Consider the following 15,348-nt stretch of genomic DNA (forward strand, 5'->3'; position numbering starts at 1 on the left):
CTGGTACTAGGAGACCCATAGGTGGCCAGAAGAAATACAAAGAGGTAAGTAAAAGGTTTGGCATGTCTGCATACTATAACACTGTGGAGGGTAAGATTGGGCTCTTAGTTTAGTTCCCAAACAGGGCTGAACAAAAGAAATTCAATTTTATGAGACATCAGATGCATGGGTTAGGAAAATCAGTGCAAGACCGTGCAAAGAAGTACAAGTGTGTGAAGCACATTCTTGATTCACAACCAAGTTCTGGGCTTCCATCTTGAAAAGCTTTTCACTATTTTGAATTCTGCTTTCCACAAACTTGGTGTTTTAGTTAACCCATTTTTGCCCAGCCCACAGGTGTACACATTTGATCCCTGTTGCGCATATGGAATGTTGGGCAGAAATGGCTTAAATGTGATCTTCTCTTTCTAATTGAACTTATATGGATGAATGATGCATATTAGTGAGCACATCTCTCTAGTCACTATAGGATACTTGTAACAGTGTGCAGGAAGGGCTTCCACAAATAAACTCAACTTCAGATTATTTTCATTAGTGCCAGTGGACAAATGGCTTAAGGAAGGAATGTTTGACAATGTCTATCAGCCATCATAAGAACATTTAATCAACCCATTTAACCACTTCACCAGTTTCACTAAGTGAAAGTAAAACTGGTGAATGAATGGTGGAAGGATTGTCTTAGCACTTCTGCTGTAGCTTCTCTGAATATTTTGGAGCCATTGGCTCAATCCCGGCTGTTTATTTTCTGTCTCTAGATCACACTGGACGTCTAACAGCTTGTATGGGGAGAGACAGGCATTTGATATGGAGGTCCAAACTCAAAGACAATAGATCCTTCTCCTTAGCATCTCCAGTCAGCTGGAAGGTGAAGTTCTGCAGCAGAGTGCTGAAGAACAAGAATTGCTCCATTTTAGCCAGTGCTTCCCCTGGGCAGGATCGCTTCCCTGGGGAGACAAAGAAGGCAGAGTTAATCCCACAATCAGCTGAGACTTACAGAGTGTGTGTGTGTGTGTGCGCGCGCACTGGCGCTCAGGGACTGGCGCTCAGGGAATCAACACCCAAGCAAATTGAGCCTGTATTTCTTGGATTATATTGTTATGTAAGTATTTTTATGTTGTCTTTCCACACAGATAGTGCCCAAGAAGACTTACAATTGGAATAAAAATATAATTCAACATTAAACCACCAATCAGCCAATGTAATAAAACAGCAATTAAGCCAAAATCAGAGGATTCTGTTGCTACTCCTACTGCTAATCTGCTCTAGGGGAGAAATCTGGTGAAACAGATGTATGTTCCCAAGGTCTTAGGTAGATATTTCTGCTGCTGCATCAATGGCTGCTCTTCAAAGATTCTGTGGTAGACACAAGGGGAACTCAGCCATGCCATCTAGCAGCTGAGGCTGAGGCCAGGAAGCTCCAGATGTGTTTACCCTGAGCATGAAGCATCCAAAAAACATTCTTCTCCCTGTATTTGTTCTGGAAACAACAGGGGCAAATGACCTGTTCTGCAAACAACAGGGGCAAAGCCTGAGAATCCTGTTTGCTCTTCAACAGATTCAGATGGCCTGAGGCCTAAGTTTGCTTCCCAAACTCTCTGGTGTCAGGGGTGTTGCTACTGCAGAATCCCAGACACCAAGGGCAGAGAAGGAATGCGGAAGCCTGCAATGAAATGTTTTCCTCTCTCCCACCAGTAGATAAACTTGGGAGAAGGGAAGAGGATGGACTTTTACTGACTTGTATTACAATTTGAGCCCGAGAAGAATTGTCAAAGCTGACATCCATTTTCCTGCCTCAAAGACCCCCCACCCCCACCCCTTGTAAGCAGGTAAAGTCAGACCTGTGAAAGCTACAAGCAGGTATGATTCCTATACAATGGGGGGGGGGGAGAGACAGAAAGAGCGTGTATTTTAGGAGAAAGCTTGTGACACTGTAACCACCTGCTTCTTTCTGACCCCTTGACAAATTACTTGGCTAACCACAAACCAAACACTTGCTGATGAGAAAGTCTGCAAAGCTTTGCTAATGTGCTAAAATTAAGTGAAAAATTTAGCAATCTCAGACTGGCTGAGACATGTAAAACCACAAGCCCCATGACCCAAGGAACAGGGAGGAGGCAAGGAATGAAAAGGACAGAATAGGAAAATATTGAGAAGTTTTCTGTGGTTTTTTTCCTAACTCTGTATGAAGTATATCAATATTGACCACATCAGTCAGCCAGGGTCCCCAGATTTGAGCTCATCTCCTGGGGTCCACTTGCATGCAATAAAATAATCCTCTAAACCTTCCACCTCTAGTGTTGCTTATTGATTCAGTGGCAATGGACCAAAATCCACACCTGTCTGCAAACTAGCACTGCCCCTTGGGGTAGTAGCATGACAATACCACAATACTCATCTCAGATTTCAGGAGAACACGAGCCACAGGAATTTGTACCTTGAGCCAGAAAAGTGGCATTGCTACTTCACAAGCATCCATGCTTGCAAACAAGTAAGTTTTCTCTTCTGGTTTGCAGAGTCATGATTAGAATTTGGCTACTGTTTTTCAGGAATGCAAGACCACATCCATCAATCCCAAAGCAAAAAAGCACATATACCTGAATGGCTCCAACTTTTTGACCTTGCTCCCTTCTAAGCTTACTCTGCTTTCTGCAGACCCTTCCCCCACCCCACCCACTGCTAAACATGTGCCTGGAATATGAGGGTATTCTGAAGCATCCCTGTGTAAAGGGTACACCGAAGAATCTCTGACTCAGTATGAAAGAAATAAAAGGTGACCTTAGCATGAGCATTCCCCTTGGCCTTCACCCCATTGCTCCAGTTCAATTGCCTGTCAACTGGGCAAGGCTGACTCTTCTCACCATTAACCCAAATTAAAAGAACCGAACAGCTCCATTCTCAGCTACTGTAGACTACCAGCTCCTGGTTTGAGGAAAGGAGATGGAAAAAGGAAAGTGCTAGGAAAGGACACACAGTCCAGTTCTTCTTGCTTGCCTTTAGGCAGATCCCAATCTATTCTACATCATAGCACACCCTCAACTCCAGGGCCTCATCCCACAGCATGAATATGTAGGTCCATACATTACCTGCGGAAAAAGGCATGAAGGCATCATTCTTCTGGAACTTGCCTTTCTCGTCCAAGAAATGGCCTGGGTTAAACTCCTCTGGTGTGTCCCACTGGAGAGGGTCAAAGTGCGAAGTAACTAGCAGTGGAATGACAGTGGTGCCCTTCAGGGAGAAAAGAGGGGTGACATTGCTTACCTCAACTTGGTTAATATCTAAGAAATAGCTTGTCTTTGAGAGAGATCTGGGAATGGGCTTCCTCAAATGTAATGCACTAGCAAAGATCCTTAAAAAATAGTAAAAAAATTACCTGGTTGTCTAAGTTTTATGCTAGTGCCTCTATCACTGGCGTCGCTAGGAGGGTGCGGGGGGTATGGGCCGCATTGGGTGACACATGGGGGGGTGACGCACCCTGGGGGGAGGATGCGCTAACATCGCGGGGTTAGGAGCTACTGCGTCATGCCATACACCATTGGATGCGGAATGGCCAGTGGAGTGCAATGCGAAAAACAGAATTGAAATCGCTCCTTCAAAAGTTATGGACAAAAAACTGGAAGGAAAAAATGAATAGAGCCCTGTGAAAAGTGAAAGTGAGCCGTACCGTGTGTTTACTCGTGAGTAGGCATACTTGCCATAGTCCGTCAGCTATGGCAGGCAAAAAGGGCAGGCTGAGAGGACTCCAAGGACACCAGAATGGTCCCAATCCAATGAATGCAGCCTCTTAAAAACACAGAGAAGGTCCCATCCCTCCCAGCTGTGTCAGAGCCTGAGCCGGAAACGAAGCCACGTGGCTGCATTTACTCGCGAGTAGTCTGTCGGAAAGGGAAGCTGAGAGGACTCCATAGACGTCAGAATGGTCCTGATCCAATGAATACAGCCCCCAAAAACACAGAAGGGAGAAGGAGGTCACTCCCTCCCAGCGGCAGTCTCTTGAGCCCTATGGAAAGCAAGCAGCCTCACGTCACATTTACTTGTGCATAGGCAGACGTGCCTTGGCTGCTGGTCAGGCCAGGCAAAGGGGAATGTGAGGACACCAGAATAGTTCCGATTCGATGGAGCTGGAGATACTCCAGAAGGCAGTCTCCCCCCCCCCCCACACACACACACTAAAAAGGACAAAAAAGAGGCTTCAGCTGGTAAGGGGAAAGTTCTCTATTTTGCACTTGTGAAGCCAGGTGGGTCTTTATTCTGATGTGCCTGAAATAGAAGAACTTTAAACTGGGCACTGGGGAGGGCTGGAAATCTCACTGATTCTTTTTTTGGGGGGGGGGGTTATTGCAGGCAGGCTACAGAGTAAGCTCCATTGACTACTATGGGACTTACTTCTGAGTAGACATGCATAGGCTTGAGCTCACAAGCTGCAACCCTACCCACACTTTCCTGAGAGTAAGCCCCATTGACCACTATGGGACTTACTTCAGAGTAGACATGCATAGGATTGGGCTCACAGGCTGCAATCCTTCCCACACTTTCCTAAGAGTAAGTCCCATTGCCCACAATAGGACTTACTTCAGAGTAGACAGGCATAGGCTTGAGCTCACAGGCTGCAATTCTACCCACACTTTCCTGAGAGTAAGCCCCATTGACCACAATAGAACTTACTTCAGAGTAGATTCACTTGGTGGAACAGGACTGGCTCCCCCTTATTTAATTATTTATTTTATTTTAATTTAATTATTTATATTTATTTATTTTAATTTGCTTGATGATGTCACTTCTGGCCATGACATCACTTCCAATGGGTCCTGGACAGATTGTCATTCTAAAAAGTGGGTCCCAGTGCTAAACGTTTGAGAACTGCTGTAATAAGTTGTTAGTAAGTTGACACAGGGGTGTGTATGTGAGTGTGTGTGACTCTACAAGTTTTTTAAATCACTAAAATCAGAATTTGGAGGAATAAGACCATCTATCATGTTATATATCAATCAATGCGTAATTTCATGCAGAATGCAATGAAACAAACCACATTGAAATATTTGTGTTCTAACAAAAGGTACAGCCAAAAAACAAGTAGGGGCAGGGCGATGGTACATCACCCTGCCCACCACCTGGGGCGTTGCCCTGCCCACTGCATGGGGTGACACACAGGCCTCCCGTACCGGATGACACAAATCCTAGTGACGCCACTGCTCTAGATTCCTTAGAGACCTCTATATTACTCAGAAAGTGTTGGCACACTATTTTCTTGGAGAAAGAATGGGTACAAATGGCAATATTCTTATTTCTAAAATTGAACATATTTAATAGTGTTTTATTAATGAGCCATACAGAGCTGCCACTGGAACATATTTAAAGATACATTACAGCTATGCTTGTGTGAAAGCAGGATAACATGATTGATGGCCCAATTCTATGAGCTCACTGTGCAGCCACAAGTCATGTTCCAGTGGCACATCATGCTTTATGACAGTCACAAAATCCTACCCAACATTCCATGCATCTGTGCCACCACTGAAAATGGTCAGTGGTCACATACCAGTGGCCTCCTGAAGAGCCCCAGAGCTGGTAAGTTGGCAATGTGAGAATGGGGGGTGAACAGAACAGGGAGAGGAGAAAGAGGAACAGAGGAGAGACCAAAGCAGGGAGGGGAGTTTGTTGAGACTGAGAAGGGAATAGTATTTGTGCCAGCACCTCTGCCGATATCCTACCCCTTCCTAGCCTCAATCCGCCTTCCTGGGACTGCTCAGATTTGCACCAGAAAAATTGCTGGTGCAGCTCCAAGTAGACCCATCATGGCAGCAGAGGCTTACCAATAGGCAAGGAAACAAATGTTCTGTTACTTGAAAGAGACTTCCTTCCCATGGAAGAAGCAGTGCACACTGCGGTGGTGTGGCTATATCAGTGCCAGGGGGAATTTAGATAGGATTGGGCTGTTATTCTAAGACTAGAAATAGAATCTTCACTATGAAATTGTGCTGTTTTTAAACTAATGCACAGAGATGGGCAAGTCCAGTGCAGCTTGACTTGAATCAAGTCACAAGTCTCCATTCCCCGTGACTCGACTAAAAAATGAGTCCTAACGGAGGCACTTTCCCAGTTGTCCAGAGCATTTTCACAACTCAAAAAGACTCAATTCTTGAGTTTTTCCCTTTAAAAAACCCAGACATGAGGAAAAAGGGGGCTGCTTCCATGGTGTGTGTGTATGTGTCGGAGTTCTCTTTAACCACCCCCCCCTTATGTCCCCATCCCATCTGTAAACAAGGTGAGAGGGGCTGGACCGACTTTGAGAGAGCAGGGACAGAAGTAGCAAGAGGGAGGAGGGTCATGTGCAGCAGCTATGAGGCTTACCAGGATGACCCAGGGCCCAATCCTATCCAACTTCCCAGCCCCGGTGCAGCTACAGTGCAGCCCCTAGGCAAGGAATCAAATGTTCTATTATCTTGTGAAGGCTTCCATAACTACCCTCCCACCACAAGATGCAGCACAAACTCCATTGGCACAGCTACACCAGAGCTGGAAAGTTGGATAGAATTTGCTGCTCTACTCAGAAGTAGTCTGATTTGTGCACGTTGTTAAATGAGGCTTCCTCCTTCCAAGTAACAATGGAGCTCACAATAGCCATGCGTTTGGAAAGCGTGATCACTATGAATTGCTCCCCCCCATTCTCCTTTCTGCCCCTCTCTGGTTCTCCAGTCAATTCTAAGGCAAGAACTCCCTTGGGCTCTGCCTTCTGCCCTTCTACCTTCAACCCTTCGCAGTCATCCAAAGAAAAAAATCAGACCACCCATCCTTCGTCCAATGAGCATTGGTTCCTTCAGAGATGAATAAGAGTGCTCACTCCCGCTTCCCTGCCTCCTACCCAATGCAAAAGCAAAACATTAACCCTTCCCTGCCTCCTGGCTGGAACTTCCTCCTGTTTGTCTGGTCTGAATGATGGCCCCACGAGGTCTTTCACGCATAAAAGGAAGCAAGCACACCCAGACAGACTCCAGTGCGAATGTCAGTGTGCAATCAGTGCCAAGTCAAGTGGCTTTAGACTTGAGTCAGTGCCAGAGTCATCAACACAGGTGAATCGAGTCTCCACAAGTCAGCGAAAAACACTGATTTTTGTGACTCTAACTCGAGTTCCCTCTGTCTGCATCTCTGCTAATGCAGCAATTCTGTATTCAGTGTGATCCCCTAAAGACTCCCTAAACTGAACTTTAAGATATAATTGAGAAGGATATATACCAAGGGTGGCCAAACTGCAGCTCAGGAGTCACATGTGGCTCTTTGACATATAATGTGCAGCTTGCAGAAATATGCTGGCTGAGCTCCTTGTTGCATCACAATTAATATAAGAGGTAAATAAGAAATTTCAAGCTTTATAATTTACCAGGTAAAAACGGAGAGTCCAACGGATTAAAACATAAGTTTAATGTTTGTGGTGAGTAAATATATATTTAAGAATTTAAATGCATCTTAAATATTGTGACTCTCAAACATCTTTCTTGTGTCTCTCAGACATCTGAAGGTTATCTTATGTGGCTCTTACGTTAAGCAAGTTTGGCCACCCCTGATACAGCAAAAGTATCAGCAAAAGTTTGATATATACAGCAAAAGTCCAAGGATATACTTTTCAACACCATAGATATGAGACATTTTATATGATGTTTTGCAATTTTTTTAAAATAATGTAAAGTTAAATAAATGTGATTGGGCAGGCACGCAGAGGGGTTTATGACAGCAGGACAGGATAGTTGTCCTGTACAACTAAGCAGGATAGTTGTAAAATGGATTTTGACAGCATGTGTAGTGCACCTTTGGCTGCTGTATTAGAAGTGCTGCCACAGATGGCGGTTACATGGGAGGACCTCTGCTGGACTTAGACAGGCAAGTCTGACAGGCGTGGGAAGAATGGGGAGGAGATGGTGAAGGGCAGATCAAGGCCAGGAAGGAGCAGCATTTGTGGCAGCTGTGCCACCACTATCCTATCTCTATTCCTGGTCTTGATCTGCCTTTCTGGGCCCACTCAGACTTGCACCAGCAAAGTAGCTGGTGCACCACTGTTACCTCTCCTGGACTGCCTGGACCTTGGCCAGCCCATCGTACGCCGCACACTCTCCATCAGCAGCACTGCACATTCTGGACCAGCCCTGGATATGATTGGGCCATACATCCAGGTTTATACCAGAGTCAGTACAGCTACAAAGGGCAAGGAGGCTTTCTTCCATAAATGGAAGTCTTGCCCTAATAAGGGGAATAAAAAAAAAATTTGAAACTGTGGTAAGAGAAATGTAAACAGATAATACAGGAGGGAAAGAAACACTTTGTGGAGCATATGGCCAGCATCATTAAGGGAAATAAACTTTTTTTCCAAGTACATTAGAGGTAGGAAACCTGCTAGACAAACAGCTGGCCTGCAAGACTCTGGGGGGGGGGGGAGAGATATACAAGGGGAACAAGAGATTGCAGAGAAATTAAATTAGTTCTTTGTCTTCACGGCAGAGGAGCCTGGGCAGATATCATTGCCTGAACAGCCGGATGACACTAAACTTTTTCTGGTAGTGAAATCCAGAATAGATTGTGAAGAGCTCAAGAAGAATCTCTCTAAATTGGGAAAATGGGTGGCAAAATGGAAGATGTGCTTCTATGTAAGTCAAGTCATGCACACGGGGGCAAGAAATTAAAATGTCACATATAAGTTAATGGGTTCTGAACTGTCTATAACAGATCAGGAGAGAGATCTTTGGGTAGTGATTGACAGCTCGATGATAGCGTCAATCCAGTGTGCAGCAGCTGTGAGAAAGGCCAATCCCATGCTTGGGTTCATTAATGAAGGGATTGAGAGTAAAAAGGTCATTATGACTCACTATTTCATTGTAGAAATTAATGGTAAGGCCACAACTGGAGTATTGTGTCCAGTTCTGGTTGCCACATCTTAAAAAATATATAACGGAGGTGAAAAAGTGTAGAAGAGAACAACCAAGGTTACAATCCTATCCATACTTACATGGGAGAAAGCCCCATTTACTATAATGGGACTTCTGAGTAGACATGCATAGGATTCAGTCCAAAAATGTTTAGTAGGCTGGGTCACTAATCCTTATGAGAAAATGCTACAATGTTCGGGGCTCTTCAGTCTAGAAAGAAGGCACCAGAGGGAGGGAACACATGATTTGATACATATACTTGTAAAATTATATATGGGATGGATACAGTGGATTGAAAGAAGTTCTTTTCCATCTTACACAACACCAGAACCAGGGGGCATCCACTAAAATTGACTGGCAGGAGAGTTAGAACGGACAAAAATAAATATTCCTTTAACCAGCATGTAATAAATCTGTGGAATTCCTGGCCACAGAATTTGGTGATGGCACCTGGCTTAGATATCCTTAGAGGGAAATTGAACAGTTTTATAGAAGAAAAGGCCATCATAAGTTACAAGTCAAGATGACAGTATACAATATCTCAGATGCAAAAGATTGGTAAAAAGATACAAGTATCATGTTGTCTTCTGTGCTCCTTGAGACATCTGGTGGGCTGCTGTGAGATACAGAAAGCTGGACCAGATGGACCTTTGGCCCGATCAAGCGGGGCTCTTCTTATACAGGTGCAACCTATTTATCCATGGATTTTTTATCTTTGATTTGTCTCAATGTGAATCAGGTGGGGGGGATTGAATGTCGCACACACCTTTGCCTCCTTTGCCCTTTGCTGGTTTCAAGGCAGCCCAAAACACTGCAAAAAGGCTCCGCCTCCCACAGGCAGGGAAATAGCCCTGGAGCCATGGAAGAGGTTCCCCTTTCGAAGAAACAGTAAGACTCGTGGAGCCCCTGAGCCAGCAAAGAGGTTGAAGAGGGGAAGGGGGGGCAGAAAACCTCTGTAGCCAGAACACATGCAGCACGGTGGAGCTCTCTCTCTCTCTGACACACACTCACTTTCACACACACACACACACACACACACACACACACACACACACACACACGGGCAGGGGCAGGGGCAGGGGCAGGGGCAGGGGCAGGTGTAGTAGTAACAGAGGGGACTGCTTTAAAAAACCAGGGAGTGTTTGCTGAATTCCCCCCCCCCCTTCAGACTGAGATGGTGCAGGCTCTCTGTGCTCCAGCCTACACAAACAAAACAGCCCAGCAAGCAAGTCTTCCCAGCAAGCCAAAGCATGAGATTTAGGCTACAATCCGATCCACACTTTCCTGGGAGTAAGCCCCATTGACTAGAATGGGGCTTACTTCTGAGTAGAAATGCATAGGGCTGGACTCTTAAAAGCTCAGCATCCCACCTGTGAAAGAAGCGGGGACAGCTGGGAGGGCTGAGTGCAGAGCGGAGGAGGGGAAGGTGATTGAGAACCACTGCCTTAGTTTCTTTCCATCCCCAAGTGTCAGGCTGTAGCATATTTGCATAACTCTATGCCAGGGGTCTCCAAACTTTTTGACCAGAGGGCCGCATCAAATATCTGGCATGGTGTTGAGGGCCGGGGGGAAAAATTTAAATATTAAATTTAAATAAATAAATTAGAGATGGAACTTAGAGGAGTGAATAAATGAATGAATGGGCTCATTCTTTCCACCTCTATGGCCCTCAGAACACTCTCCAGACACAACCAGAGCACTGCTCTGGTCATGTACAGTTGAATGGGCCAGAGGTTTTCAGGGGACAAGAAGCTGGCTGTGGGCCGGATAGAGGCTTGCTGCAGGCCGCATCTGGCCGCCGGGCCGGAGTTTGGAGACCCCTGCTCTATGCAATTTAGCACAACATGTTTTTTTTTTCTTAATCACAGCAAGTCAGGGAACAGAATGCACGTGCATAAATAGGCTCCACCTGTATTCTTGTTCCTTTTCATCACCACAACACACTGGTAACTTGCTGAATCATCATACCTTAGGGATTGTGTGGCCCCTGAATTCTGTATCACAAGTCATTGCACGTGGGAAGGTCTCAAGGCTTAATTTCTGATATCTCTGAATCTCATGGACAACCGCATTGGTGAAGGGCATCTTCATACGGTCTTCCATGCTTGGGGCGCGGTGGGCACCCACCACCTCTGCAATCTCCTCTTGGACTTTAGCTGTAAGGAATACATTTTTATTAGATGAAAGAGTGAAAGAGAGAGAGAGAGCGAGAGAGAGAGAGAGAGCTGTTTTTATAAGAAACTTCTGTTATATTTTCAAACAATTACAGAGTTAAACTGGAAAACTGTCCCTGTTCAATTACTATTCCCTGGTGGAGGCAGGGGCATTCCCCACCAAAGGGATTGTCCTTCACTGCTGCTGGAGGCAGGGCTAACAAAAAGGCGGGCGGCGCTCCACAAGCACAGGGATCCAGTCCCCAGACCATCCCTGCCTCGCTGGAGTTCGGTCATCTCTTTTGGAGCTTCTCCTCAGCGATTTCAAAGCAAAGGGAAAATGGTTCTCTTCAGCCTGTCTCAACTCCCCACCTCAGTGAGTCAGGTCCATTGAGTTCTGGAGAGAAAGGAGCGTTTTTGCCTGACAGATGCAGCTGAGGCCGGCTCTCTCCACCACAGAAACATTAACTGTTGCTTTTTTCACCATTTCTCCCACTGTGGCTGCTTGGGCTGGCAGCGCCTGGTCTGCGCCTCTCTGAGGTGGCGGCAGGTTTGGGGGTCAGCAGCAGACCCCTGGATCGACCCGGCACTATTGCTGTGTTCGGGGGCGATCAGGCAGGACTCTCCTTGAGCGCCCAGAGCCTGCCCAACGCTCGCAAGCATCAGGTCTGCTTTTACCTCAGCGGGCGCCATTTTATACCTCAGCAGTTGGAGCTGACAGTGCCTGGTCTGCGCCTCTCTGAGGTGGCGGCAGGTTGAGCAACAGAGGCAGACCCCTCCATCAAGGCACTATGGCAGTGTCAGGAGCAATCAGGCAGGACTCTCCTTCAGCGTGCCTGGAGCCTGCCCAATGCTCACAAGCATCGGCTCTGTTTTTTACCTCAGCTGTTTGGGCTCACAGTGCCTGGTCTGCACCTCTCTGAGGTGGCGGCAGGTTTGAGCAACTGAGGGAGACACCTTGATCACAGGCACTATTGCAGTGTCAGGGGCAGTTGGGCAGGACTCTCTATCCGCGTGCTCGGAGCCTGCCCAATGCTCACAAGCACTGGCTCTGTTTTTTACCTCAGCGGGTGCCATTTTGTATCTCAGCAGGCAACATTTTCCTCACATGCAGTGAGTAACCCAGTAAGGGGTTTGTTTTCCCGCTCTTTTTGCCCAACTTCTGTTTTCCCCTCATAAACAGTCCAGTGAACAGCCAGGTGGTTATTCTTTGACTGTTCCGTGTGGTAATATATATTTATATAGCCTAGAGGTGCTAACAAGAGGTCAAGCAGTGGTACTGCTGTCACCCCTGTTCCTCCTGTCCTGGGTGCTGTGGCTCAAGGGCTTGATTGATAGAAAGCGAACCTCGCAGAGTCTGCTTACTCTCCCTAAACAACTGAAAGACCAAGGTTGGAAAAGGGAAAGCAACCTCAGGCGTTGAGGAACCCTGTCCCTTCCAGCTCTCCCTCACAATGTTCAGGCCAATCTGACTCCTCAGATTCAGAGTTGCCCATTCCTCAGTAAAGGACCAAAAGAAAAAAAAATGGTGAGGATGTGGAGAGTGCAGAAGCTCACATCAGTGGAAAAGACCTCTTTCCAGAGGGAGTTTTTTTCAGGATATTTGATAAGGTTATTAAGCCATTGACCCTTAAAGCTTCAGAATGAGAGCCAGTGCTGCAACTCTAACTTCTTTCTCCAGAAAGTCTTTTTCCTCAGGGTCCACCGAGGCCAGCAGAGATGCCTTTTTCAAGAAGCCATCCTAAAATGATGGAGATGGAGTGGTCCTCCTCACTGCACAGCTAGTGAGACACCAAACTCATGAGAAGTTTTACTCTCTTCCTAAGGGAACCTTAGATAAACTCAAGGTACCATCAGTGAATGGATGCACCTGTTGCAGCACTGTCTTCTCAGGCCGTGATCCCTTCAGATGGGGAACATGACCCTTGCGTCCCATGCAACAAATGCATTGACGTGTAGCTGAAGAGAGCTTTCTAGACTATTTTGTTTGCTCTCAGAGCCTCAGCAGCCAATTTGTTTTTCTCCAGAGCTACAGAGCTTCTGGGAGGAGGAACAACACCTTATCCAAACCAATCAAGGCATTTGGGAAAAGGTATCCTTGCCAGCTGCTTTCTCAGCTGATTATTTGTTCTAGAGCTACCACCTCCAATGTGGTGGCCATAAGAAATTTGTGGCTGTGCAATCTCAAAGTAGATTACTGGGGACTCTATTCTCCAGATCTAAGTTATTTGACAAGCATTAGAACTTGTTCTCATTGAAACAAGGATAAAAACAGAGCACTTCCCACAGCTTCCAAGACAGGGAAAACTAAAGCCAACCAGAGCTTTCGCCCCTTTCATCTTGAACAGAGAGCCGTCCAAATTCAACCCCAAGTGGCACAAATCTGGGAACTTCCACAGAAAGTTCCAGCATTCCCATTCTTCCAAGGCAGGGAATGAAGCTAGAGACAGGTTGGCATGATGACATACACAGGGGTTTCTCACCCAAGGTGCAGGCTAGGCTTCAGGATTATGTGAGAACCTGGTTCAACACAATATTGGATGCATGGTTCCTGGAGACATGTCTCCAAAGACTATTCCTTGGAATTTGTAAGGAAACCAAGGGACAGGTTCAGGCAGATCTCAAAATCAAGAGATGCAAATAAACATGCAGCTATCCTAGCAGCCATATACCATCTACCTTATATTGGGGCAATAAAGGTAGTTCCCTCTGCTGAGAGAGGTACCAGGGTTTACTTGGTGCTCTTTCCAGTACTGAAGCGGAATGGAGAGAGGCATGAAATCCTAGATCTAAGGTGGTTGAACTGTTTTTGTAAAATCACGGAAGGTATCTGAGGTCTCCTACAAATCCTCCCACTTTCAGTACCATGGCTTTCCCTTTGAGTTAATGACCTCCCCAAAGGGGTTCACAAAAGTGTTAGTGGTACTATTGGCGCATCTCAGGCAGAGGGGACTGTTTCTTTTCCCTCACCTGGATGACTTTTAAATAAAGGTGTCGTCCAGGGAGCAAGCAGAGCTCAACATGCACCAGATGGTGCTCTGCCTGCAAACTCATGGTTTTGTGATAATCCAGTCAAACAGTTCACTGGTTCCCATTCAGATACTGGATTTTTCAGTATCCCACATTTTCCATGCCTTTTTGCCAACAGAGAGATGATAGAGGATCACAGACACAATCCTCCAGATTCTCAGTCAAGTAGGCAGATATCATGACACTGGTCTACCTGCTATGAATGTTGGTTCTGTCACCAGTTGGTCAACTAGACCCAATTCCACACCAGAACTCTTCAGGAATGTCTTTGGTTCCACTCAAGAAGATAGATGCCACTTCCACACTCTGATTCCACCACCCCTGAAGAGGGATTTGCAGTGGTGGGTGTACAATGGACAGCTGTCCAAGGGGTGAGCCTTCAGGACTGGCAACAAGTAATTCTGACCACAGTGCCAGCATATTTGATTGGAGGGCCCAACTAAATGGCAGTGATTCAGGGTCATTATTCCTCTCAGGAGATGTCTCAAAGCATCAGTCTCCTGGAGCTGAGATCTGTCTTGCTCTGTTTTCATCTCAAACCTCATTTCTGCCATTGTCATGTTCTAGTAAGAACAGACAGTGTACACAAAAAGAAAACAAACACAGTTCTCACTCACAACTTAACACCTAGCAGGAGAGAAGAACATAGAGGCAGACTGCCTACACAGATGGAGCCTCTCGGAAACAGAGTGCAGGTTGCATCCAGAAACTGAGGACCAGATTCGGACACCCATAGTAGGTAGTTTGCTACTTGTAATAGTTTTCTACTGCGGAAAACTCGCAACTTAACAAATTCTACCCCAGGGTAAGAGACAAGGAAGTGGTGGATGCACTATCAAAGCCCTTGACCTCAGGGGCTCCTAAGTTGTTCTGGTGGCACAAAAGTGACCAGGTTGGTACCCAAACTTAACACAATTATTAAGACAGGAACCTTGGGAGTTTCCAGTCTGGCCAGATCTACTCTTACAAGGCCCTTTACAATACCCACAACCACACAGATTCCAGTTGACAGTGTGGAGGTTGAAAAGTTGGAATTACACCAATTGGGCTTCTTCGATAGGGTTATAAAGCCCAGACTATCCTCTGAATGCTTGAAACGTGTATAGGACCACCTGGAAAACCTTTAGGGACTGGTGCAGGGATAAGGTTTTCTCTCCTATCTCACCTGATGTGTTTGTTATCTTGGAGTTTCCCCAGGATGGCTTAGTCAAGGAGCTTAGAACTAGTTCGTTACATCATCAAGTAGCAGCTCT

At 46.1% G+C, this 15,348-nt stretch overlaps 1 protein-coding gene across 1 annotated transcript in view; it reads right to left on the bottom strand.

Moving 5' to 3' along the window:
- Positions 1–756: 756 nt before the first annotated feature.
- Positions 757–15,348, bottom strand: part of LOC136638855 (cytochrome P450 2B4-like) — a 33,349-nt gene continuing 18,757 nt past the window's right edge. Inside the window, exons 7-9 of the mRNA XM_066612886.1 lie at positions 10,881–11,068; positions 3,084–3,225; positions 757–944 (exon numbers count right to left, since the gene is read on the bottom strand). Coding sequence (XP_066468983.1) covers positions 757–944; positions 3,084–3,225; positions 10,881–11,068 — 518 coding nt within the window. The remainder of the gene's footprint in view (positions 945–3,083; positions 3,226–10,880; positions 11,069–15,348) is intronic.

Source organism: Tiliqua scincoides, chromosome 2, assembly GCF_035046505.1.
Source record: "Tiliqua scincoides isolate rTilSci1 chromosome 2, rTilSci1.hap2, whole genome shotgun sequence".
In the NCBI taxonomy this organism is placed as follows: domain Eukaryota; kingdom Metazoa; phylum Chordata; class Lepidosauria; order Squamata; family Scincidae; genus Tiliqua; species Tiliqua scincoides.